Source organism: Ranitomeya variabilis, chromosome 1, assembly GCF_051348905.1.
Source record: "Ranitomeya variabilis isolate aRanVar5 chromosome 1, aRanVar5.hap1, whole genome shotgun sequence".
Classification (NCBI taxonomy): domain Eukaryota; kingdom Metazoa; phylum Chordata; class Amphibia; order Anura; family Dendrobatidae; genus Ranitomeya; species Ranitomeya variabilis.
In genome coordinates this window covers 29101568-29129524 of record NC_135232.1, presented here as the reverse complement: position 1 = coordinate 29129524, position 27957 = coordinate 29101568, and the positions used below count along the sequence as shown (strand labels likewise).

At 47.2% G+C, this 27957-nt stretch overlaps 1 protein-coding gene across 2 annotated transcripts in view; it reads right to left on the bottom strand.

The window, feature by feature from the left end:
* Window positions 1-13842, bottom strand: part of RANBP3L (RAN binding protein 3 like) — a 49615-nt gene extending 35773 nt beyond the window's left edge. Inside the window, exon 1 of one of the 2 annotated variants that reach the window (XM_077281625.1) lies at window positions 13289-13842. In XM_077281625.1, the coding sequence (XP_077137740.1) occupies window positions 13289-13508 (220 nt within the window). In that variant the 5' untranslated portion in view covers window positions 13509-13842. The remainder of the gene's footprint in view (window positions 1-13288) is intronic. The other variant, XM_077281630.1, reaches the window with a different exon arrangement.
* Window positions 13843-27957: the final 14115 nt, after the last annotated feature.

Genomic DNA, 27957 nt, shown 5'->3' with positions numbered 1-27957 from the left:
ATCTTATTTCCTTTTTTTACTTTTTAAATCAGATATGGGCCCTTTTATTTTGTGCCAATTTTTATAAAATTTACCAAGGGGGTGTGACTCACATAGTAAAAAAGCACAGCAGCCTAAAGACACGCCCCAGAGGATCCTGTGAGCCACGTCTCCTTGTAAAGACCATAAAAATTAGAGATAGATAAACTGTCTCTCTGGAGCCATATGTCCGGTTTAAAAAATGTAATATTCAGGGCAGTGGTGGGAATTAAATAAGAGTACAAGCTGGTCAATTTTCATTGCTGGATTCACAGCTACACTGCTCAGTATTGCTGTTAATATCCTCCCTGCTGCTGCTCCTGATCATGCACTCTATGGAGACACAGGAGAGCAGGAATCTCTCATGTCTGTCTGCGCTGTTAACGGGAGAAAGGTTCAGTGCCCAAATTGATGCTGGGAATAATCCCATAAAAATCTTAGGGATCGGATGTCAGTTTTGTGCCAACGTTTCTACCAGACTGGAGGCAAAAAACGAGTGTTCGGTTTTATGGGAATGAGGACTTGGACTTCAGAAGAGAGTCTACACCTATACCAAATTGATGAACAACTATTTTGGGGACCCCTGTTATCCTGGGGGTCCAGATAGAAGAGATGCCAGCCTCCTCTTAGGATGGAACAGAATCATTCACATTAACTATTTTTGGAAACGATCGCATGGGCTTGTAGTAATCGTACCACGGAGGGACTGGTGCCGGGCCAAGCACATATAGTCCCCTGATATCCCCGTAGTCCTGCCCGGATTGGTGCCAGCTGTAACCGTACAGTTTAGTAAGACCGTCGCTTATTAACCTTTTCATTCCCTCCTTGGCTCGGCGGTTACATCTCTGCACTGGAATCAGTTCAGACTTCATTTTACCAACGCTGCATCTAATTAGCACTTGTTTTATCAAATGCAGTGAGTTATAAATGTGGGCACGTAAGTTCTGATAAGTACAATAATCTGTCATTCTAAGCTATTACCAGCGTCAAGAGGAAGGCGAGAAAGCGTTATCACAAGCAAATTATCTCTAGCTGTCCTGAATGGCATTACTAATGCATTAATGTAATACGGGAACCAATAAGGAGCAAAACGATACCACTAAAAGAGAAGCACTTACTGCTTCTGTACATATGCACGACCAACCGTACCGCAATATAATGCTACATTTTATTATACAAAGATGATAAAACATAGTATTCCTACAGCCACCACTAGAGGGAGCTTCTGAGCTTAGTGCAGACTACGTGAAGGAGCAAGCCTAGGGCTCCTCCTAGTGGTGGCAGCAAGAAATCAGATTTGTAACATTTTGTTTAATCAGCATTTAATGCAAATTTTACGATATCGTTTTAGAATGGTCCATGGTGGATTTGGCATTAACTATTAGTGACAAAGTCTAAAGTATAAACTATGCAAGGTCTGAATAGCACCTATAGGCAGCACCCAAGCATAGCCAAATGGCACTACATGGGGGTCCGTACAAAACATGGGTGATGCTCATCACCACTGATTTTATGGGGTCACCACATTCTAGACTCGTCAAAGTAAGGAAAGACTTATAGAGAGAGGGAGCACTGCGACCCTAGCCTGCAAACTCTCATACGGGTGAACCATGCTGTGCACAAGGAAGAGATCCCTGCATGTGTTGGGCTGTCTAAAATGCGAGACATGCAGCCTCGGGGACTCTTGAGCACACCGAAGACACTCGGACAACACCTGAGCATGCTCAGATCACACTATATCCGAGCCGCTCGCTCATCAGCCGCTCGCGAATTTCACACGTCGGTCGTTCTTGTATGTTCCCATCGCAGTCAGCACAAACAATTTCCTGCATCTTTCCTTCTCCCACCTTAGTAGGATTAGATGGTAAGTGCAGGCGCTCCGGTCTCATCAACAGCTGATATAACGGGCGTGAGTTATTGTGCATTATCGCCAAACACTTCTGAATTCGGTCCTCCACTACCTCCTCAAAAGTGGCAAGATGGTGGCCGGCAAGATGGTGGCCGGCAAGATGGTGGCCGGCAAGATGGTGGCCGGCAGCGGAGCTTGCCTTCCTGAGGAGCTTATTGGCATCAGACACCCGCACACGACCTCCCCACCATGTGATGACGAAAAAGATGGCACTCTTCTATACGGACTGGTAGAACATTTCTAACATTTTGCTGCACACAATATATGACCTTAGTTTCCATAGTAGAAATGAAACCTTGCACTCAACTTAATGGCGTGATGATTTATTGCAGCATGCTTAACAAACGTTTTGGTCACGTTTGACCTTCATCAGTGACGTACTACATTAGGTATTGAATTAGGATATCGGTGGGGATAGTTCCTAGTACGCCCGTATTTATAGAGGATTTGGATGTTAGTAATTGCGTGGTATTATGGTCTTAATCTTGTGATGCTAGGGCGCAGGCACCTCAGCCGCGGTATACACCGCCTTCCTATATTCCTCCTCACCTCTCCTACACCACCCTCCTATATTCTTCCTCACCCCTCCGACACCACCCTCCTATATTCCTCCTCACTCCTCCAACACCACCCTCCTATATTCCTCCTCACCTCTCCTACACCACCCTCCTATACTCCTCCTCACCTATCCTACACCACCCTCCTATATTCCTCCTTACCCCTCTGACACCACCCTCCTATATTCCTCCTCACCTCTCCTACACCACCCTCCAATATTCCTCTTCACCCCTCCGACACGACCCTCCTATATTCTTCCTTACCCCTCTGACACCACCCTCCTATATTCCTCCTCACCCTTCCGACACCACCCTCCTATATTCCTCCTCACCTCTCCTACACCACCCTCCCCATCCCTCCGACACCACCCTCCTATATTCCTCCTCACCTCTCCGACACCACCCTCCTATATTCCTCCTCACCTCTCCTACACAACCCTCCTATATTCCTCCTCACCTCTCCTACACCACCCTCCTCATCCCTCCGACACCACCCTCCTATATTCCTCCTCACCCTTCCGACACCACCCTCCTATATTCCTCCTCACCCCTTCTACACCACCCTCCTATATTCCTCCTCACCTCTCCGACACCACCCTCCTATATTCCTCCTCACCTCTCCTACACCACCCTCCTATATTCCTCCTCACCCCTCCTACACCACCCTCCTATATTCCTCCTCACCCCTCCGACACCACCCTCCTATATTCCTCCTCACCCCTCCTACACCACCCTCCTATATTCCTCCTCACCCCTCCGACACCACCCTCCTATATTCCTCCTCACCCCTCCTACACCACCCTCCTATATTCCTCCTCACCTCTCCTACACCACCCTCCAATATTCCTCCTCACCCCTCCTACACCACCCTCCTATATTCCTCCTCACCCCTCCGACACCACCCTCCTATATTCCTCCTCACCCCTCCGACACCACCCTCCTATATTCCTCCTCACCCCTCCGACACCGCCTGTTGCGTGTACAGTGGTTCGATCATTGTCCATAAAGGAATGTACTGTATGTAACGGAGGCATAACAACATCGTCCACTTCCAATCTATTCAGGTAAGCAAACTGTAGGGGGTCAGCAGAGGCCCTCACCCTACGACTAAAGTAAGCAAGCACTAACCTGCCAAGGACTTCACAGTGATAGTTTATGATTGCTGGAAAGTAGTCCTAGGAACCGGATACCACATTTAAATCGTTTTATGCAATGACCATTTTATAGAAAAAATAATTATTTTTGCATCGCTTTATTCTGACAGCTATTATTGTTTTTTATTTTTCGCTGATTGAGCTGCATGGCGGCTTGTTTTTTTGCGGGACAAGATGTCGTTTTCAGCTATTGCTTTTTTAAAAAAACATTTGTCTTTTTGATCGCATTTTATTCCTCTTTTTGTTCGGTGGTAGAATGAAAAAGCATTATTTTTTGACTCAATTTTATTTTTTAAATGTAAGAAGAGTAACCGGTTAGACAGTTTTATAGGTCGGGTCAAGGCAGCTGTGGTGATACCAAATATGTGTACATTTTTTTCTTTATAAAAATATTTATTTATTGGTGCAATATATATTTTTTTTTTAATTATTTTGTGATATTTAAAAAAAATATTTTGACAATTTTTTTTTCTACTTTTTTACCAAGCCCTTCCATGGGAATTTCACTTTCTGTAGTCTGATGGCAGTTGTGGTGCATTGCAATGCATTAGATATGTCTGCGCTGCACTGACACATTAGATCATACACTGAGGATGTTGTAAGTAACTTGCTAGTGACTGGTGACCTGTATGACATCGGTGCGCCATGAAAACGACTGGCCCCCTGCGATGATGTCATGGGGGCGCTGATCGGAGCGCAGAGGGAGCTTCATCCCTCTGCCTGCCTGCTAAATGCTGCAATTGTAGTATTTAGGGGGTTAAAGTGCCGGGAGCGGTGCGGGCACTGCTCCTGCACTGAGTGCCGGGTGTCAGCTGTCAGAATCAGCTGACACCCGGCGGCGATTGCTCGCGCACAAAATCGCCATTATGTATCCGTATCCAAACACCTAATCTTCTTTTCAGCCACTGGCATAGCAGTAAAATGTTAATACCACCATAAGTGCACAAGGAAAAGATCCACGCAGTGCCCGAGTAATGCAAAGGCATCCAAATATCACCATAACGCGCCCAAGTAATAGCACTAAAGTAGAAACACAGGAAAAAATATCATTTGCAGTTGATTTTTATTTATTTTTTTACAGTACCGTAAGTTATGGAGTCGGAGCCCTCAGCCCCATAAGAGGAGACCAGTAATAGAAGCGGCACAGATATGACATTGTGGCAGCATTTGCAGCTCGGCCTCAGTCTGTTAATGACAGCCAATACGTCTTTTAACTGACCTGAGATATAAGAGAACAGCCTCCCCATACAAGTGACAATCCAGCATCTGTCAGCTGTGCACTATAGCTGACAACTTGCTGCATCAGCCACGATCAGTGTTTGCACCGTCCAAATCTGTTTAACCCCTTAGATGCTGCTGTCAATAGTGACTACATCATTGTAAATGGTTAACAGAGTGTGGGGGCTCCCTCTTTATACAAACCGGTGCCCTCAGATCATGATTTTGTGGTCCTGATGTTTGCGATGGCAATTCATAACCAAATAGCGGACTTAGAGTCTGACGGCTGTAGTAATCTGTTCAGAAGTTAGAGACATTTAGGTGATAAAAATACACATTTTCATTCCTATCATGCCACTTTGCATTAATTCCTGTAAAGCACCTGAAGGGTTAATAAACTACCTGACAGCAGTTTTCAATATGTCAGGGGGTGCTGTTTTAAAATGGTATCACGTTTGGGGGTTTCCCAATATATGAGACCCCTAAAGTCACTGCAAACATGGATAAGTCCCTAAAAAAATAAATTTTGTAAATTTCTTGGAAAAAATGAAAAATTGCTGCTACATTTTTAAACCTCCTAAAATGCAAACAAAATAAAATAACATTTTACAAATGGTGCTGATGTAAAGCCGACATGTGGTAAATGTTATTTATTAATGGTTTGTTGTGGTATGACCATCTGGATTAAAGGGATAATCATTCAAATTTAGAAAATTGCTAATTTTTTAACATTTTTTTAAAATTTTTGATATTTTTTATAAATAAACACAAAACATATTGACCTAAATTTACCATTATCATAAAGTATAATGTGTCATGAAAAAACAATCTCAAAATCACGGGGATTTGTTGAAGCGTTGCAGAGTTATTACCACATAAAGTGACACTGGTCAGATTTTAAAAATTTGGCTCCGTCACTAAGGGGTTAAAGTCAATGGCCGTCCATGTCCCCATCCTAAAACAAACCAACACCCTGCGCTCTAGAGCTCAGTGGGAGTCACACATGTCGGGCCCTAGATGAACAGACAATGGCGGCCTGCGATCATTTCAGAAAATCTAACCCCAGAGTAAATGCAAAACAAAGGGGTAAAACAGTGAAAAAAAAACAAATATTCACTCAGCAAAAGAAATCAAAAAGTAAATATTTACATAGAGAAGCAAATAACAATGAACCAACCCTCATAAAGCTGAGATGTTCAGTCACTTGTGAGAAAGCTGAGTGATAACTGATACAAAGTCCAGACTCCAGACTGATACATTGTAACAAAGCAGCAGAGATCTGTGCAGCAGCTGTAGTCACATAGCATTGTCTGCACTGGATACATTGTATCAGTCTGGAGTCACAGAGCATTGTCTGCACTGGATACATTGTATCAGTCTGGAGTCACAGAGCATTGTCCGCACTGGATACATTGTATCAGTCTGGAGTCACAGAGCATTGTCTGCACTGGATACATTGTATCAGTCTGGAGTCACAGAGCATTGTCTGCACTGGATACATTGTATCAGTCTGGAGTCACAGAGCATTGTCTGCACTGGATACATTATATCAGTCTGGAGTCACAGAGCATTGTCTGCACTGGATACATTGTATCAGTCTGGAGTCACAGAGCATTGTCTGCACTGGATACATTATATCAGTCTGGAGTCACAGAGCATTGTCTGCACTGGATACATTGTATCAGTCTGGAGCCACAGAGCATTGTCCGCACTGGATACATTGTATCAGTCTGGAGTCACAGAGCATTGTCCGCACTGGATACATTGTATCAGTCTGGAGCCACAGAGCATTGTCCGCACTGGATACATTGTATCAGTCTGGAGTCACAGAGCATTGTCTGCACTGGATACATTGTATCAGTCTGGAGTCACAGAGCATTGTCTGCACTGGATACATTGTATCAGTCTGGAGCCACAGATCATTCTCTGCACTGGATACATTGTATCAGTCTGCAGTCACAGAGCATTGTCCGCACTGGATACATTGTATCAGTCTGGAGTCACAGAGCATTGTCTGCACTGGATACATTGTATTAGCTGAGAGGATGGACAGGAATATACAGGATCAGTGTCTCTGAATGGAGACAAGAGAGTTCTCATTCACTGACAGCAAGCAGAGATCCCGTAAATAGTGATTAACTGGAACGTGAAGTTTATAAGAAAGTTGCATAATTTCTACAAACTAAAGTAAATATTTTTGTTTTATTTGTTACGGTCCCTTCTTTAGGTGGAAATATTATGCTCTAAGGTCCACTTAGTGCATAGACTGCGCCTCTTGAATGGGGATAAGTTGCAATACCAGTCATAACCTGTAGTCAATAGTGGCGCTGTTTCTGTGTAAAATAGCAATAGGCAATTCCTTTTTTTTTTTTTTCTTAACCCCAGACAACCTCAGGAGGAACTGTAAGTGAAAACAAACCTAAAGTAACCAGAGATATAGCAGGAAAGTGTATCAGAGGCCTCGCCGGTGACCTCGTAATTTAATTCCATGTAGGTTAATGAGATGTGCGGCAGACGTCACCGGTCAGCTGCTGCTGTAACCAAACTCCTTCAGTTGCAGCTTGGTGATAACACTGACAACTGGTTCTCAGTGGTTGCAGCAGGTTCTCTACACCTGGGGAGGGAGATAAGATTGGACAGAGCCACATTGTCCTGATGATCCCAGATGACATCATTTAGTGCACACCTGCCAAGGTCATCTCATGGGTCTGGACACCTCCAGCATCTACTGTTAGGTTTAATTTTGCACATAGCTACAGGGCAGCGTTGCATGAAATTTCTACTGCATACACCCAATTCTATGGGATTGTGTCATTCTCCTTCGTATGGCTTATGTGTGATCGAATTGGAAAAGGGAACATTATAGCACATACTGCACCCAACGGAGCCTATACAGCAGTACCCAGGGGCGAGTCTATGCAGCAGCACCCAGGGGCGAGTCTATACAGCAGCACCCAGGCGCGAGTATATGCAGCAGCACCCAGGGGCAAGTCTATACAGCAGCACCCAGGCGCGAGTCTATGCAGCAGCACCCAGGCGCGAGTCTATGCAGCAGCACCCAGGCGCGAGTCTATACAGCAGCACCCAGGGGCGAGTCTATACAGCAGCACCCAGGGGCGAGTCTATACAGCAGCACCCAGGCACTAGTCTATGCAGCAGCACCCAGGCACTAGTCTATGCAGCAGCACCCAGGCGCGAGTCTGTGCAGCAGCACCCAGGCGCGAGTCTATGCAGCAGCACCCAGGCGCGAGTCTATGCAGCAGCACCCAGGGGCGAGTCTATGCAGCAGCACCCAGGGGCGAGTCTATATAGCAGCACCCAGGCGCGAGTCTATGCAGCAGCACCCAGGGGCGAGTTTATACAGCAGCACCCAGGCTCGAGTCTATACAGCAGCACCCAGGCGCGAGTATATGCAGCAGCACCCAGGCGCGAGTATATGCAGCAGCACCCAGGGGCGAGTCTATACAGCAGCACCCAGGCGCGAGTATATGCAGCAGCACCCAGGGGAGATCTTTGTAATCCTGCCACTGATAATGAACCTGCTGAAAACTGTTTCTGAATGGACAGGATGATAAATCTAAAAAGGTCCCAGTGGCCAGAGTAAAAATTGCAAGATTAATAATTTTTTAAAATAATTAACAAGATATGTAAACAAAAAAACTATTTTTGTAAAAATGCAAGTAACGTAAAAACCTGATTTAAAGAATGAGTAATTTTCTGATGATATCTGCCATTTAAATTGGATAAATATAAAAAGAGTCGTCCCCCAACCTCCACACTGCAAAGCAAGGAGGCCGCCTGCTGCATACAGGGGGAGACTAAATAAAGAGATGGGGTCATGGTTTTCCCTTTTAAGTCTATGGGAGTCACAGAAACACCCAAGTACAGGCCAGGGGTGGACATATCATTGGTGCAACCTGTGCGGCCGCACAGGGGCCCAGGAGGTAAGAGGGCCCATTTCACCTCCAAAGCAGGTGGAATTGAGCATTGTTATGAGCTCGGGGGCTGCTCGTGATTCAGGCACTTTCCTTGTACTTCTATGGACTAGAGAAGAGTTGCAGCAGAGAGATACTTCAGAGAGTATCTTTTGTAGAGCTAGCTACATTGGAGTGCTATGTAGCTAATTATAGAGATCTGAGACATAGATGTGATGAAATATTACAGTTGTGGCAGCAGGCTACGGCAGAGAGCTGCTGCAGAGAGCTGAGACAGAGCTTATGCAGAGCAGAAAGCTGCTGCACAGAGCAGAGACAGCTTCTGCAGAGCAGAGATAGCTGACAGAGATGCTACAGAGAGTTGCTGCACAGAGACGAGACATAGAGTTGAGACAAAGAGCTGCTGTAAAGAGCTGAAAGAGAGCCTCTGAAGAGAGCTGAGACAGAGCTGCTGCAGAGATCTGAGAGAGAGCTGCTGCAGAGATCTGAGGCGGAGAGCTGCTACAAAGATCTGAGAGCTGCTGTAGAGAGCTGCTGTAGAGAGCTGAGACAAAGAGCTGCTGCAGAGAGCTGAGAAAGGGCTGCTGCAGAGAGCCGAATCAAAGAGCTGCTGCGGAGAGCTGAGACAAAGCTGCTGCAGAGGGCTGAGACAGAGGGCTTCTGCAGAAAGCCGAGACAGCTGCTGCAGAGACAGGGAGCTGCTGCAGAGACAGAGAGCTGCTGCAGATGGCTGAGACAGAGCTGCTACAGAGAGCTGTGGCAGAGAGTTGCTGCAGAGAGCTGAGATGGAGAGCTACTACAGAGAGCTGAGAGAGTGCTGCTGCAGAGCTGAGCCAGAATATTGCTGCAAAGAGCTGAGACAGAGTGCTGCTGCAGAGAGCTAAGACAGAGAGCTGCTGCAGAGAGCTGAGACAGAGAGCTGCTGAAGAGAGCTGAGACAGAGAGCTGCTTCAGAGAGCTTCTGCAGAGAGGTGAGACAGAGCTTCAGCAGAGAGAGCTGAGACAGAGAGCTGCTGCAGAGAGCTGAGACAGAGCTGCTGCAGAGAGCTGAGATAGAGAGCTGATGCAAAGGGCTGAGACAGAGAGCTGCTGCAAAGGGCTGAGACAGAAAGCTGCTGCAGAGAGCCGAGACAGAGCTTCTGCATAGCAGAGAGCACTGCAGAGCTGAAAAAGCTGCTGCAGAGAGATGAGACAGATGCTGCAGAGAGCTGAGAGATGCTGCAGAGAGCTGAGACAGAGCTATAGAGAGCGGAAACAGCTGCTGCAGAGAGAAGTGACTGGGAGATGAGACAGAGAGCTTCTGCAGAGCTAAAAGCTGCTACAGAGAGATAGGACAGAGCCGCAGCCGAGAGCTGAGATAGATGCTGCAGAGAGCTGAGACAGAGAGCTGCTATAGAGAGCTGAGACAGAAAGATTCTACAGAGAGAGAGACAGAGCGCTGCTGCAGAGAGCTGAGATAGAGAGCTTCTGCAGAAACCTGAGATGAAGAGCTTCTGCAGAGCTAAAAGAGCTGCTACAGAGAGATGAGACAGCTGCAGCAGAGTGCAGTGACAGATGCTGCAGAGAGCTGCTAAAGAGCTGGGACAGAGAGCAAAGATGGAGAGTTGCTGCAGGGAGCTGAGACAGAGAGCTGATGCAGAGAGCTGATGCAGAGAGCAGTGATAGAGCTGAGACAGAAAGCTGAGACAGCTGTTACAGAGAGCTGAGAGAGCTGCTGCAGAGAGCTGAGACAGAAAGCTGCTGCAGAGAGCAGAGACAGAGCACTGCTGCAGAGAGCTGAGACAGAGAGCAAAGAGTTAATGCGCTCATATAACCTATCTATTTGAGTGAGCAGCACCCTATACTACCCCATTACAATACATGGGGGAGATCTGCACAAAATGGAGAATCTTTCTTAATTTCTTCCTTCACACTGGCACATACCATGGGGCACAGGACTGTCCTCAGCAGTCCCAGGAGCCACCAGGCCGGACACAGGAGGCACAGACAGTGCAATATTAGCCGGTATTTGGGCAGGCGGCCTGCAGACAGTGAACGCTATATAGGGGCAATATATGCCGGCTCGTACAGATTTCCACGTATGCTCTGATTGCACACAGAGGTATCCGGGCCCCGGGGCCCCTCCGCCACATCAGGAGGCTCCAGTACAGCACATGATGCTACAGATTTTGCATTGGGCCCCGGGCCTTACAGTTACACCTCGGCCAACATAGAAGCTCTCTTGTATTAATGTGGACAATGCAACTTTTGAGAAGATTTTCTTATTTGCCAAGAGTGCACTTTAGGCGCAGATTGGGCCCCTTGTGCCCCGGTGCTACAACAATGACCCACGATCACCCCCAACTAATGGCCCCTGACGGCACTTCTGGTCCCTGCAATCATGGCCGATCCATCAGCTCGTTAACATCAATGTGTGATTAGTAGAGCACCGCCCGGCGATGAATCAACCGGAGAAAACGCGCCCGGCCTCTTTAAGGGATTTTGTCTTTTCCGCTTCCTATTGTCTACGTTTATGGGGAAATGTATCAGTATCGGACGTTGTTGCCACGTTCAGGATACATACTTCACATGCCACGAAAGTTCTCGCATTCCTTCTTCTATAGGTCAACGCTACAGAAACGCTCTGAAGTTTCCCCCTTTTTTTTCCTGTTCTACAAGTTTCATTTCTTTATTCTTTCACCTCTTGGAGGAAGGGAGTCTAGGAACACAAACTGATGGGCAGTCTGTGCCGGGGCCCCCGCGGCCTACAAGGGCCAAACGCAGCCTGCCTGGAAAGTTCATACATTGTTACAATCATCCAGAAAAGTTTTTAGACAGCTGGAGAGGGAGGCGCAATGATTTCATGTACGGGGGCCCAGAGAGGGGCGGACGTATCACTGCAGCTGCACATTGGCCCTAGAGGCCAGGGGGCCACTACCAGCCCCAGGGGGCCACTACCAGCCCCAGGGCAGGTGGAAGTGTGCATTATGATGAGTTATTGGACTGCAAAGGGCCCATATACTGTTCTTGCACAGGGGCCCGTATACTGTTCTTGCACAGGGGCCCGTATACTGTTCTTGCACAGGGGCCCGTATACTGTTCTTGCACAGGGGCCCGTATACTGTTCTTGCACAGGGGCCCGTATACTGTTCTTGCACAGGGGCCCGTATACTGTTCTTGCACAGGGGCCCGTATACTGTTCTTGCACAGGGGCCCGTATACTGCTCTTGCACAGGGGCCCGTATACTGCTCTTGCACAGGGGCCCGTATACTGCTCTTGCACAGGGGCCCGTATACTGCTCTTGCACAGGGGCCCGTATACTGCTCTTGCACAGGGGCCCGTATACTGCGCTTGCACAGGGGCCCGTATACTGCTCTTGCACAGGGGCCCGTATACTGCTCTTGCACAGGGGCCCGTATACTGCTCTTGCACAGGGGCCCGTATACTGTTCTTGCACAGGGGCCCGTATACTGTTCTTGCACAGGGGCCCGTATACTGTTCTTGCACAGGGGCCCATATACTGTTCTTGCACAGGGGCCCGTATACTGTTCTTGCACAGGGGCCCGTATACTGTTCTTGCACAGGGGCCCTTTTCTGAGGTCCTGGGAAATAATATATCTAGGTGCATTTCCCCTTTAAATGACGACAAAATATGCCAAGATTTTTAGTTCCACCCCAGTTACTGCTTGTTTACGTTGACATGACATGCTGGAATCTGTAGTTCTATCATACAAAAAATGGATTTACGCAGTAAATACAACTCGCCCCTCACTTTATGCAGTTATGGTTAGCTGGGACTTATAGTTCCACAATACCAGGCCTATGTAAACTGTATACATTATTTTATACAAGTTCAGTCCTGTAAAATTCGACAATTAATGCAAATATTAACATAATCACCACATCATCGGGAGACCGCCGTGACGTTCTACCCCTCATTCCTATATTTTAGCGATAATTGAATCTTTGAATCGAAACAGTTTGAAATTTTGTATCAAAATTTTCAAAATATTTTGATACGAAACCAAAAAGTTTAAACATTTAGAGACAAAAAGTTTAAATAGTTGGATACATAAAAAAAAATCAGAAAGACAAAATGTTTCGATACAAAAAAGTTGAAAAGTTTTGATACAAAAAAACAAAGTCTAAATGTTTCGATACAAAAAAAACATAAAAAACAGAAACCTAAAGAACATAAAAAACAGAAAGACAGAAAGACAAAATGTTTCTATACATAAAACAAAAAGTAAACATAGATTAGTAAACATAAATTCTAAACAAAAGAACTTCGTAAATTCTATACAAAAAGCTAAAAGTCAAAAGGTTTGATACAAAAAACAAAGTCTAAATGTTTAGGTACAAAACAAACAAAAAGTAAAAATATTTCGATACAAAAAAGGAAAAAGAAAAAGTAAAAATGTTCCGATACAATTATTGAAAACTTTTCGTTTTTTGGGGATTTGTAGAAGTGAAACAATCGGAAGTGCTTGATTTTGGGTCCCGGAGGGTGCACTCACCTCTCGGACAGTCTGCTTGGCTCTCCGGTTGGCACACCTCATTTTTCACGCTCCCGACTTGCGGCCGGTCAGATGCGGGCTGCCGTCGTCCGGCGGCGCCGATGCACATGGCGACTTTTTCCCGGTCGTTCTTGTCTGGCGGTCCGGAGTCGTGGCAATGAGGTTTTATCTCTGGGTAGAAAACATTCTCTCTGATTATAGAAGTTTGCTGGCTTCTCATACCGACCTATTCAGACCGATGGGGAAAGTGAAGTTTGGCGGCGACAGCTTTGACGCTACGGCGCGGTGAACGCAGAATAGCAGATTGCTTGCAAGTTTGCACCGGGACAAAGCACAGCAGCGACCTGACTCATTCCCCTGCTCGGGTCACTGGTTATTATTCACCCCTGTAGGGTTAGGGCTCCAGCAGGCGACGTGCAGATCTAGTGACTGGAGTCAGCCTGGCTGGGAGCTCAGCTCCACTAGATCTGTGGGCAGGGATCTGTGGGCAGGGATCTGCTGCTCCTCCCCGCTCGCCACCAGTAAGGAGATCGGGTTACTCCATGGCGTCACACAATCCAGATTGTCCTGGCAAAGACTCATACTCACTCAGATTTATAAATGGACCATCACAAATCTGGAAAAAAAATTAAAATAAAAAATCCCAGAAAAAAATACAAACAGTAGTAATGATCTGTGGCACCGACCTCCTCCGCAGCGCGGTACAATGCACTGCCGTGTTCCACGTATCTAAGATTCCGCGACTTCGCGCATTAAAGCAGTCAGTTTTAGGCAAAATTCGATTGAAATGTTTTTACTTTAGAATAAATCAAACTTTTGTCTGATCGATGTCTTTGCAAGTGCTGACACGTCCTGGGGATGGTACCTGCGGAGGGGAGGTCTGGGGTCTGTATACAGAGGGACATGGACTGTATAAGGGTCTGGTCTGGGGTCTCTATACAGGGCGAGTCTGGTCATGTCCCTGTGTTTATGGTCTAGAGTATGGATTTTGGGGAGGGGGCTGATGTGAGGTCTTTATACAGAGGGATCTAGTCTGGGGTCTGATAAGTCCTGGGGAGGGGAGGTCTGGTCTGTGGTCTGTATACAGGGGGTCTGGTCTGGGGTCTGTATTACAGAGGTGTGATATGGGGTCCGTGTATAGGGTTCTGATCTGGGGTCTGTAAAAAGGGGTTTCTGATCTGGGGTCTGTATACAGGAGGGGTCTGGGCTGAGGTCTGTATACAGGGTGATCTGATATAGGGTCTGTATACAGGGTGTCTGGTCTGGGGTCTGTATACAAGGGGTAAGGTCTGAGGTCTGTACAGGGGAGTCTGATCTGGGGTCTGTATGTAGGGGGGCCTGGTCTGGGGTCTGTATACGGGGGTCTGGTCTGGGGGTCTGATCTTGGGTCTGTATACTAGGTGGTCTGATCTGGGGTCAGTATACAGGGTGTCTGGTTTGGGTTCTTTTTACAGGGGGTCTATTAACAGGGGGTCTTACCTGGGGTCTCTATACAGGGGTTTCTGATCTGGGGTCTGTAAAATAGGGGTCTGGTCTGGAGTCTTTATACAGGGGGTCTGGCTGGGGTCTGTATATGAGGTCTTACCTTGGGTCTGCATACAGGAGGGTCTGATCTGGGGTCTGTATACAAGGGGTCTGGTCTGAGGTTTGTATACAGGGGGTCTGATCTGGGGTCTGTATATGGGGGTCTGGTCTGGGGTCTTTATACAGGGGGTCTTGTCTAGGGTTTGTATACGGGGTCTAGTCTGGGGGTCTGTATACAGGGGACCTGTCCTGGGGTCTGTATAGAGGGGGTCTGGTCTGAGGTCTGTATACGGGGTTTTTATACAGGGGGTCTGATCTGGGGTCTGTATACAGGGGTCTGGTCTGAGGTCTGTATGCAGGGGGGTCTGGTCTGGGAGTCTGTATACAGGGGGGTCTGATCTGGGGTCTGTATACAGATGGTCTGGTATGGGGGTCTGTAGGGGGTCTGGTCTGGGGTCTGTATATGGGGGGGGTCTGGGCTGTGGTCTGTATACAGGGTTATCTGATATGGGGTCTGTATACAGGGTGTCTGGTCTGGGGTCTGTATACAAGGGGTCTGGTCTGAGGTCTGTATACAGGGGAGTCTGATCTGGCGTCTGTATGTAGGGGGGCCTGGTTTGGGGTCTGTATATGAGGGGTCTGATCTGGGGGTCTGATCTTGGGTCTGTATACTGGGTGGTCTGATCTGGGGTCAGTATACAGGGTGTCTGGTCTGGGATCTGTATACAGGGGTCTCGTCTGGGGTCTGTATACAGGGGTGTCGTCTGGGGTCTATACGGGGGTCTGTATACAGGGTGGTCTGATCTTGGGTCTGTATACAGGGGGTCTGATCTGGGGTCAGTATACAGGGTGTCTGGTCTGGGGTCTGTATACAGGGGGTCTGGTCTGGGGTCTTTATACAGGGGTTCTGGTCTGGGGTCTGTATACGGGGGTCTGATCTGGGGTCTGTATACAGGGGGTCTTAACTGGGGTCTGTATACGGGGGTCTGATCTGGGGTATACAGGAGTTTCTGATCTGGGGTCTGTAAAATAGGGGTCTGGTCTGGAGTCTTTATACAGGTGGTCAGGCTGGGGTCTGTATACGGGGGTCTTACCTTGGGTCTCTATACAGGAGGGTCTGATCTGGGGTCTGTATACAGGGGTCTGGTCTGAGGTCTGTATACAGGGGGTCTGATCTGGAGTCTGTATTACAGAGGGGTCTGATCTGGGGTCTGTATATGGGGGGTCTGGTCTGGGGTCTTTATACAAGGGGTCTTGTCTGAGGTCTGTATAGAGGGGATCTGGTCTGGGGTCTGTATACGGGGTCTGTATACATTGGGTCTGGGGTCTGTATACAGAGGGTCTGATCTGGGGTTTATATACAGGGGGTCTGATCTGGGGTCTGTATACAGGAGGTCTGATCTGTGGTCTTTATACAGGGGTCTGGTCTGGGAGTCTGTATACAGTGGGTCTGGTCTGAGGTCTGTATACAGGGGGGTCTGATCTGGGGTCTGTATACAGGGGATCTGATCTGGGGTCTGTATATAGGGGGTCTGGTCTGGGGTCTGTATATAGGGGGGTCTGTATACAGGGGGGTTTATCTGGGGTCTGTATACATGGTGTTCTAATCTGGGTCTATACAGAGGATCTGGTCTGGTGGTCTGTATACAGGGGGATCTGATCTGAGGTCTGTATACAGGGGGTCTGGTCTGGGGTCTGTATACAGGGCGTCTGATCTGTGGTCTGTTTACAGGGGAGTCTGATCTGGGGTCTAGATATAGAGGGGGTCTGTATACAGGGGGGTTGATCTGGGGTCTGTATACAAGGGGTTTGATCTGGGGTCTATATATAGGGGAGGTCTGTATACAGGGGGTTCATCTGGGGTCTATATATAGGGGGGTCTGTATACAGGAGGTCTGATCTGGGGTCTATATATAGGGGGGTCTGTATACAGGGGGTTCATCTGGGCTCTATATAGAGGGGAGGTCTGTATACAGGGGGTTCATCTGGGGTCTGTATACATGGTCTTCTAATCTGGGTCTATACAGAGGGTCTGGTCTGGTTGTCTGCATAAAGGGGATCTGATTTGGGGTCTGTATATACGGGGTCTGGTCTGGGGTCTGTAAACAGAGGGGCTGGTCTGGGGGTCTGTATACCTGGGGGTCTGATCTGGGGTCTGTATACAGAGGGTCTGGTCTGGGGGTCTGTATACAGGGGTCTGGTCTGGGGTCTGTATAGAGGGTGGTCTGATCTGGGGTCTGTATACAGAGGGTCTGGTCTGGGGGTCTGTATACAGGGGTCTGGTCTGGGGTCTGTATAGAGGGTGGTCTGATCTGGGGTCTGTATACAGGGGGTCTGGGGGTCTGTATACAGGGAGTCTGGTCTGGGGTCTGTATAGAGGGTGGTCTGATCTGGGGTCTGTATACAGGGGTCTGGTCTGGGGGTCTGTATACAGAGGGTCTGGTCTGGGGGTCTGTATACAGGGGTCTGGTGTGGGGTCTGTATAGAGGGTGGTCTGATCTGGGGGCTGTATACAGGGGTCTGGTCTGGGGGTCTGTTTAGCGGGGGTCTGGCATCACAGTCCCATTCAGGTGAAGCAGGGGGCTGTCTGGGGTCTATATAGAGGGGGGTCTGTATACAGGGGGGTTGATCTGGGGCTGTATATGAGGGGTTTGATCTGGGGTCTATATATAGGGGAGGTCTGTATACAGGGGGGTTGATCTGGGGTCTGGATACAGGGGGTCTGATCTGGGGTCTATATATAGGGGGTCTGTATACAGGGGGTTCATCTGGGGTCTATATATAGGGGAGGTCTGTATACATGGGGTTCATCTGGGGTCTGTATACATGGTGTACTAATCTGGGTCTATACAGGGGGTCTGGTCTGGTGGTCTGCATAAAGGGGATCTGATCTGGGGTCTGTATATACGGGGTCTGGTCTGGGGTCTGTATACAGAGGGGCTGGTCTGGGGGTCTGTATACCTGGGGGTCTGATCTGGGGTCTGTATACATGGGGTCTGGTGGTCTGCATAAAGGGGATCTGATCTGGGGTCTGTATATACGGGGTCTGGTATGGGGTCTGTATATAGGGGGTCTGGTCTGGGGTCTGTATACAGAGGATCTGGTCTGGGCGTCTGTATACCTGGGGGTATGGTCTGGGGTCTGTATACAGGGGGTCTGGTGGTCTGCATAAAGGGGATCTGATCTGGGGCCTGTATATACGGGGTCTGGTCTGGGGTCTGTATATAGGGGGTCTGGTCTGGGGTCTGTATACAGAGGGTCTGGTCTGGGGGTCTGTATACGGGGTCTGATCTGGGGGTCTGTATACAGAGGGTCTCGTCTGGGGGTCTGTATACAGGGGGTGTGATCTGGGGTCTGTATACAGAGGGTCTGATCTGGGGGTCTGTATACAGATGGTCTGGTCTGGGTTCTGTATATAGGGGGTCTGCATAAAGGGGATCTGATCTGGGGTCTGTATATACGGGGTCTGGTCTGGGGTCTGTATATAGGGGGTCTGGTCTGGGGTCTGTATACAGAGGGTCTCGTCTGGGGGTCTGTATACAGGGGGTCTGGTCTGGGGTTTGTATAGAGGGGGGTGTGATCTGGGGTCTGTATACAGAGGGTCTGATCTGGGGGTCTGTATACAGATGGTCTGGTCTGGGGGTCTTTATACGGGGTCTGATTTGGGGGTCTGTATACAGAGGGTCTGGTCTGGGGGTCTGTATACAGGGTCTGATTTGGGGGTCTGTATACAGAGGGTCTCGTCTGGGGGTCTGTATACAGGGGGTGTGATCTGGGGTCTGTATACAGAGGGTCTCGTCTGGGGGTCTGTATACAGGGGGTGTGATCTGGGGTCTGTATAGAGGGGGGTCTGATCTGGGGGTCTGTATACAGATGGTTTGGTCTGGTCTGGGTTCTGTATATAGGGGGTCTGATCTGGGGTCTGTATACAGGGGGCCTGGTCTGGGGGTCTGGTATCACAGCCCCATTCAGGTGAAGCAGGGGGCCGTGTGGGGATCCTTGTCCTGTATTTTTCCGGGTGGATAGATATGGTGGGTGTGATCAGCGGTGCACTGAGCCGCTTATCTCCGTGGCCATCACTATACTGATCTGTATGATTATGGAGGATGATGGCTTGGCTGAGCACTATAATAGATGGCTACTGACACATATCTCAGCATTGTATGCCCCGCTAGACCACCAAGAATAATACTGTAATCCACTTAAAGGGGTTGTCCACTTATGAAAGCGCATTTTCCATGGCACTGCTCTCCCTTGATATGGAATTTATTGATCCTGGTGTCAAAACAATTTTGATACAAATTTTCTTAATTTTTAAAAATTAAATATCAGCTAATTAGAAGAAAACCTCAATTCTAACTATATTGGAAATAGTGAATATAATTTATTTACATAATATGTATGAAAAAAAAGTCTCAATAAGAATGTCATTTTATTATAAATATTGACAAAACTGTTATTTTTATTTTAATTAACCTTTTACTTCCCTTCCTCCCTCCATATTTCTTTCCTGATTTCCAGGGTGTGTATTTTTTTTGTTTGTTAAAAGTGTTAAAAGTAATAAAAATTATTTCTAAAAAAAACCCCACAAAAATGTTTTCTTATCCCCCATTAGAACATTATAAGTTGGGGGGTCCTCTGTGCGGGACCCTCATCTCTTGGTCAGATGGAGAGCAGTTACAAAGAACGTTTTTCTCTCTGGGGGTCCGGTCCCATCCTGTGTAACACAGTGTAATACCTCGTTTCCCCTGCGGGGGCAGTGCAGGGAAGGTGAGCACTTCACAGGATGGTCGCTTCCCCCATAGCACTAGTGATAATAGCAGAAACATCGTCCATCTCCTCCCCACGCTCGGTATCCTGCAGGACGGTGCCCGTGTGCCACGTACACCACGACGCTCGCCGCCGGCTGCACTCATCCTTGTTAAAGTTAAAATAAGGTCACATATAAATGTGTAACCGAGCCGGGGCCGCTATTTATACACCGCTATATGGGGCTGCGCGCAGCTGTCACTCATCAGCTCTCCTGCGTTTACATTGCACGGGGGTCCGACAAGGACTTTATCATTTCAGCAGCCATGTTGTCATTTCACAGATACATTCTTCCAGAAACAGCGCCACCCCGGTGCATGGGCTGTGTCCGGTACTGCAGTGCCGCACTACTGAAGTGATGAGTCTGAAGGGCAGTGACACCCAGGAGCTGTACAGAGGGCGGCACCGATTATAGAGGGAACACCAACAAGTGTCTACTATCTATTATCAATCATCTATCATCCATTATCTATCACCTATCTACTATCTATGTATCACCTATCTATCTATCTATCTATCTATCTATCTATCTATCTATCTATCTATCTATCATCTATCTATCTATTATCTATCTATCATCTATCTACTATCATCTATTATCTATCTGTCTATTATCTATCTGTCTATTATCTATCTATCTATCTATCTATCTATCTATCTATCTATCTATCTATCTATCTATCTATTATCAGACTCTCTCTCCTCACTGTGCGGCGCCCCCTAGTTGATGGATGTGGTATAATAAGTGACTTGTTCTGTCCTTATTATTATGTTTTATTGGATTCAGGAGACAAAGAAAATGAAATTGACAGATATTTTTTTTCTCTTTTTATTTTATTGTCTTGCCCCTAGAGATGATGAGATGTGGATCTTGTCCCGTCCATCCTGCGGAGGTTGCGGAGCGCTTCTGCTCTTGTGCGGAGGTTGCGGAGCGCTTCTGCTCTTGTGCGGAGGTTGCGGAGCGCTTCTGCTCTTGTGCGGAGGTTGCGGAGCGCTTCTGCTCTTGTGCGGAGGTTGCGGAGCGCTTCTGCTCTTGTGCGGAGGTTGCGGAGCGCTTCTGCTCTTGTGCGGAGGTTGCGGAGCGCTTCTGCTCTTGTGCGCAGGTCCCAGGTCACGATCTCCTCTTTTTGTGACCACGATATCTGGACCCCGAATAAAGGCATAAATCGTCCATGACCAGTGCGCCATCTCCAAGAAGACAGGAGGGAACGTGCAGCGCGGACACCTGAGTGACACAACGTGCGAGATCAGAGCTGGAAAAGGTTTTCAAGATAAAACTTCTTTTTTTTTTTTTATAAATCTCAAACATTTCAATCGCTTCCATTTTACAAAAATGTAAATAGTAATCATTACCATTCATTAGGCTTTTTAATGCTGTAAAAGTCCAATATATAAAAATACAAAATGATGAAACGCCGCAAAGAGAAAAACCATTGGAGCGCAGGAATAAGGGTTTTTCGGTCACTGTCACAAAAATCAAAACCTCTTACCTCTCCCAAAATGGAACCATAAAAACCAATAAAAACCATGGAATAAACAATATAAATGTGTTATCACTGTATTTAACCTGGTCTGCAAGGAACAAGGAAAAGACAGCATTAACCCCTTAAGGGCTGCGCGATATTGTGGGTTTTTTATTTTGTGATTTCCCCTTTTTCTCTGCCTCCTTTAATTTTTCCATCGACCTAGACGGATGAGGGCTCATTTTTCTTTTTTTTCCTTTTTTTTAGGACAAGTTTTAGATTATTGATTGACGACATTTATTTTACCGCTGATGTTCTTGAAAAGCAACGGAAATAAAAATAGTGAAAAAAAATAAATAAATGCAATTTCGACATTGTTTTCCGGGTTTTATTTTTCCAGAATTGATTACAGGGAAACCAAATTTGTGTCTTTTTTCTTATATATATATATTATTTTAGCGGGTAAAAATATTCAGAACTTTGATAAAAAAAAGTGGTTTTGTCACCGTTTTCTGAATTTTTATTTTTATGTTAACGGAGCTTATTTTTGGCGTTTTGAGCATTTTTTTTTAATCACGAAGCTTTACCAAATATATGGTATTTATTTTATATTTTTTTTTTTTTTTTTTTTTTTTACTGCGAAGCAGCATATAAAGGGTAAAACACGGGGCTCCTGTCGCTGCTGGCATCGGACGGACGCCTGGGCGTTGGGCTGAGCGGATCCCAAGGGTTTAACAGGACAGTGAACGTCATAAAAACCTGCAATGGAGGAATTGCATTATTTTCCTCCATCCAACTCATCCTGCAACAACAACAACAACAACAAAGAAGCATAAGTTATGACTCCTGGAAGAAAGCGAGGGAAAAAAAATAAAGGAAAAAAAAATTGCAATGGCAGGAAGGGGTTAAAGCAGTGTGACTGTCTGCAGCCTTTTCCCTCCTGCCCGGGCGCCGGTGACATCTGCACCTCGCCCCGTGTATCTTTGCTCTTTAGCAGTTCTCATCATCCTAATACCAGCAGATTCCTCCGATTATTACCCCTATGGGGCGCGCTCACCTCGTCAGCTGGGTGACATTTTTTTTGCAGACTTCCACCTGCAGCTATGAATTATAATTCATCCGTCGCTCCGGGGAAGTCTCAGTACATTTCCACTCACCTGTGGTTGGCCAGCACTTGGCTCGCCTGATGTCACGAGAAGTTGTAGCGTCAGGTTTCATTTATGATGGTAGCAATTACTGAAAATAAGTTACTGTCACTCATGTCCACGCGAGGAGGATCGCTAATGAAGCCAGAACTTATCACGTGCAAAGACGGTCGGAGATTAATTTTTCCACTTAAAATCCAACGCACAGACCTAGAGATAAAGAAATAAAATGTAGGCCGCCTGGAGTCACCACTAGGGGGAGCTCAGGAACTATAATGCACTAATCTATGGTCTGCATGGAGTGAGCTCCCTCTAGTGGTGACTGCAGGCAGCCCAGATTTAACCCCATAACCCCCCGGCCATTTTCCATTTTTTGCATTTTCGTTTAACTAGTTGGCCAGGATCACTGAAGTGCACCATTACCTCCAAATCCCCCTCCCCCCCGGCCAGCTTCAGAGCAGCACTCACAAGCTAGACAGCAGCAGTGGTCTGTCTCCTAGGCAACGAGCTGTAAACAATAGAAAAATGTTAATATCTCAAGAACGGCTGCAAATTTTAATGAGCAGTAAAATACAAATGTGCTCGTTTTTATGAGCACTATCTGAAAATATCCCTCTATAAAAACGGAAAAACCCCTTTAACTCCTTAACAGTCGGAGGTATTTTCATTTTTTGCTCCCCTTCTTCCCAGAGCCATATTTTTTTATTTCTGGGTCAAAATGGCCATTTGAGGGCTTGTTTTTTTTTGGAACGACACCATTGGTTTTAACATATCGTGTACAGGAAAACAGGAAAAAAATTTCAAGTGCGTTGAAATTGCAAAAAAAATGCAATTTCACACTTGTTTGTTTTTTGTTTTTTTTTACCATGTTCACTAAATGCTAAAACTGACCGGCCATTATGATTCTCCAGGTCATTACGTGTTCACAGACATCAAACATGTCTAGGTTCTTTTTTATTTAAGTGGTGAAAAAAAAATCCAAACTTTGGTTTAAAAAAAAAAATGGCGCCATTTTCCAAGAACTGTAGCATCTCTATTTTTCATTTTTATATCATTTTGGTGCAGATACGATCTTTTGATCGCCCGTTATTGCATTTTATTGCAATATAGTGGCAACCAAACAAAGGAATTATGGCGTTTTGAATTTTTTTCTCGTTGCGCCGTTTACCAATTGGGTTAATTCTTTTTTATAGTGATAGATCGGACAATTCTGGTGGCTGTAAGTCTGGGGCAGATTGCTGGACACACTGGGGGCAGTGCTGCACAGTGGGGCAATGCTGGACACTGGCGCAGATTGCTGGACACTGGGGCAGATTGCTGGACACACTTGGGGCAATGCTGGACACTGGGGCAGATTGCTGGTCACACTGGGGGCAATGCTGGACACTGGGGCAGATTGCTGGTCACACTGGGGGCAATGCTGGACACTGGGGCAGATTGCTGGTCACACTGGGGGCAGTGCTGTACACTGGGGCAATGCTGGACACTGGGCCAGATTGCTGGACACTGGGGCAGATTGCTGGACACTGGGGCAGATTGCTGGACACTGGGGCAGTGCTGTACACTGGGGCAATGCTGGACACTGGGGAAGATTGCTGGACACACTGGGGGCAGAATGCTGGACACTGGGGCAGATTGCTGGACACACTGGGGGCAGTGCTGGACACTGGGGCAATGCTGGACCCTGAGGCAGATTGCTGGAAACTGGGGCAGATTGCTGGACACACTGGGGGCAATGCTGGACACTAGGGCAGATTGCTGGACACACTGGGGGCAGTGCTGGACACTGGGTCAGATTGCTGGACAACCTGGGGGTAATATGCTGGACATACTGGGGCAGATTGCTGGACACACTGGGGCAAATATGCTGGACACACTGGGGCAGATTGCTGGACACACTGTCTGGGAGCAATGCTGGACACTCTGGGGCAGATTTCTGGACACTTGGGGAAATGCGGGACACACTGGGGCAATATGCTTGACATACTGGGGCAGATTGCTGGACACACTGGGAGCAATGCTGGACACTCTGGGGCAGATTTCTGGACACTTGGGGAAATGCGGGACACACTGGGGCAATATGCTGGACATACTGGGGCAGATTGCTGGACACACTGGGGGCAGGACTGGAGGCATGGGCAGAATGTAGACACGGGGCATGATTGGAGACACAGGGCAGAATGAAAGACATGGGGAAGGATTGGATCATGGGGCAGGATGGATACGATGGAGACAGAATGGGGAAGGATGGGGAGATCATATGGTGTAGAATGGATACTCATGAGTGCAGGATGGGAGAACATATGGCTGGAGCCAGGAATGAGATAAACGGGGCCAGGGTGGGGAATATTATTACCATAGGGGCTAATTAAGGGATATTATTACTGCAGTGATGTATTTATTTTATTTTTTGAGGATACTGTTTTAAATGGGGGGGCGGTCCTGTTAGTGTGCAGAGTGACACTATATCGCCTTTTTTTCTTCATGTGGTGTAATGTAGAAGTTGTGAAAAATTAAGTAATGTGTTCTGTAAGCGGAGCTCGAGATAACTGTGTTATTTCCTGCAGAAATGAGTCCTGGCTGGATGAAGTAATGGCGGTCTGTGCTGGATGAAAGATGAAGGACTTCACCTAGAGACGTCACTGGTGAGTCAGTGTTACCTATACACTGACACTGTACACTGTATACTATATACAGAGGTCCTGTGTACAATGTCACCAGTGATCACTGTATTACCTATACATTATATACAGAGCTCCTGTGTATAATACCACCAGTGATCTCTGTATTACCTCTACACAGACACTGCATACTAAGTACAGATCTCCTGTGTATAATGTCACTTAGGCTGCCGTCACACATTCAGTATTTGGTCAGTATTTTACATCAGTATTTGTAAGCCAAAACCAGGAGTGGGTGATAAATACAGAAGTGGTGCATATGTTTCTATTATACTTTTCCTCTGATTGTTCCACTCCTGGTTTTGGCTTACAAATACTGATGTAAAATACTGACCAAATACTGCTAGTGTGACGGCAGCCTTATGGTGATAGTATTGTGTTTTGTTTTTTTATTTCTGATCAGTATTGTAGTATTCAGTCACTATGTGGTGGTAATATGTGGTCTTGACATGGTGTGGTGGTATTTGTCCCTTGTATGTGCTATTTGGTCACCAAATGGTGGTAATATGTCGTGTGGAAATGGTGTTGTGGTATTTGTCCCTTGTATGTGCTATTTGGTCACCAAGTGGTGGTAATATGTCGTCTGGAAATGGTGTTGTGGTATTTGTCCCTTGTATGTGCTATTTGGTCACCAAGTGGTGATAATATGTGGTCTTGACATGGTGCGGTGGTATTTGTCCCTTGTATGTAGTATTATTCGGTCACTATGTAGTCTGGTCATGGTGTGGTGGTATTTCTTCCTGTATGTGGTAATATTGGTCTTGGTATAGTGGATTGTGTTGTGTATGGCGGTCATTTGTTCTCTCTGATATTAATTAGAACATTCTTTATTTCCATTAGAGTTTCAATGCTTTGTACACAGCGGCGGAGATGCACTTACAGAGGGTTTCCTGTGGAAAAAAGTAATCACCTATCCACAGGATAAGTGATAACATATTGATTGGTGGGGTCTGACTGCTTGGACCCACTCAGCAAAAATGTGGAACTTTTTATCCCCATTAGACTGGAGTGGCATGTCTGACTAGATCACTGATCCATTCATTCCCTCAGTGGCTGCACTTGTTTTTTTCTGGAAGCCCCAAAGAGAATGAATGGAGCTGCGGTCAGAAATCCCACCTGCCGCTGCATTTTAAAATAGTGATAAAAGTGTCCTGTCAGGGATAAAACTTCCCCATTCTTCCGATCGGTGCAGTTTCTAATGGTCGGATCTAAGCGATCACCTATCCTGTGGAGCCGATGGATCAGTGATAACTTGTTTTAACCAAGAACCCCATTAATGTAAACTACCGTAATTATACATCCCAGTTATTGGGGCACACGGTAGATGTGCAGCAGCCGCCGGTGTTTTACAGCCGATGCTCCACTATAATGACAGATATTTGCATATAGCTGTAGGGTGGGCCCCTAGAGTCCATTCCTCTGGTGGGCCCCAGACACCCCAGTCCGACGCTGGCTATGCCCAGCTATCGCCCCATATCACTGCTTCTGTTTGCTTCCAAACTCCTTGAGCAGCATGTCCATGTTTAACTTTCCTCCCACCTCTCATCTACCTCTCTCCTTGACAACCTCCAATCTGGCTTCTGCCCCCACCACTCCATCGAAACTGCCCTGACCAAAATTACTAATGACTTATGCAGCACCCCAGGGTCCTGGTCGTTGCAGTAATGTCATTTTCCTCTAGGGGAGGGTTATATTACGTTTGGAGGCAAAGAAGGACAACTGTATCCAGGTATCACGAACATGCAACACATTTCGTACTCCAGGCCGCCAGGGGGAGCTCTGCTCCTATTTATTAGAGCACTTCTTACACTTTGGTAAAACTGGTTGCCTGGGGAGGAAGTCAGTGAGTTGCTGGCTGAGCTTCGCTCAGGTAGTTGGTCCCTCACAGGGGTGGGAGCCTGTCAGAGATCGAGACAGAAGGACACGGAGCTGTGCATGCCCTGAGAGCTGCAGCTTCTAGAAAGAGACACTGAAAGAGAACTGTATTGCAGAGAGGGTGAAAGAAGTCGTAGCAAAGGAGTGGATATCAGCGGTGTTCTGCCCTACACAGGCTGCCTCCTTCTGAGGTGCAGGATCCCGGTAGCCGGAACACCGAGGGAGCAACGATCCTTTATGCCTTGCTCCAGAGACCGTCAGGACAGCTAATTTCACGTTACCTGTCCGCCCCTACACCCAGGAGGCAAGGTGGCACCCCTTAGAGGCTGGGGCATGATAGAGTCCCTGTAAAACGCCTCAAGCCATCGGTCATACGGGTTTGTCCTATCCATCTGGGGGACAGAAAGAGAGAGACATAACATCTACAACATCTGTGAGGACCTCATGAGAAGCTTAGCAGTAAGGGACTATAACACTACGGCACTAGAGGAAGGCTACTGATTTCCACCTGGATAAGGGGACTCTGGATTTGCCTCCAAACCGGCCGGACTCTGTCTGCCCTGTGATCTGGTGCTCTGGACTGTGGATGCTGAAGCCTTCAGTAAAGGTAAAGAGACTGCAACCTTGTGCCCTCATTCTTCACTTCGCCTCTCACCATCCACCATCTACATACTGGGAAGCCCTGGGGACACACTTCACCTGTGGGAAGGTATACCATCTAGCTGCCATAACATCACCCCAGGGGACCCCTTAAAGCAGCGTCGGTCACCCTGACCGAATACCACAGGTGGAGTCACGAACATTCCCCTTAAAGACCTTTCCCTTTTAATACGGATGTTCCCGGGGCAACGGACCGAAGGACCGGTAACAAGTACCCCACTGCCCGATGGGGGGCTCCACTTACAGCCAAAGCTAACAGACAGTTCTCCATCCTCCTCCTTCTCGATCTGTCCTCTGCTTTCAACACAGTCGACCACTGACTACTGCAAATTCTTTCTTCCCTTGGCATCAAAGGACTGTCCTGGATTGCCTCATAGCTTTCCGACTGCACATTTAGCGTTTCCCACTCCCACACCAACTCCTCATCCCGCCCTCTCTCTGTTGGAGTCCCTCAAGGCTCTGTCCTAGGGCCTCTACTTTTTTCCATCTATACCCTTGGCCTAGGACAACTC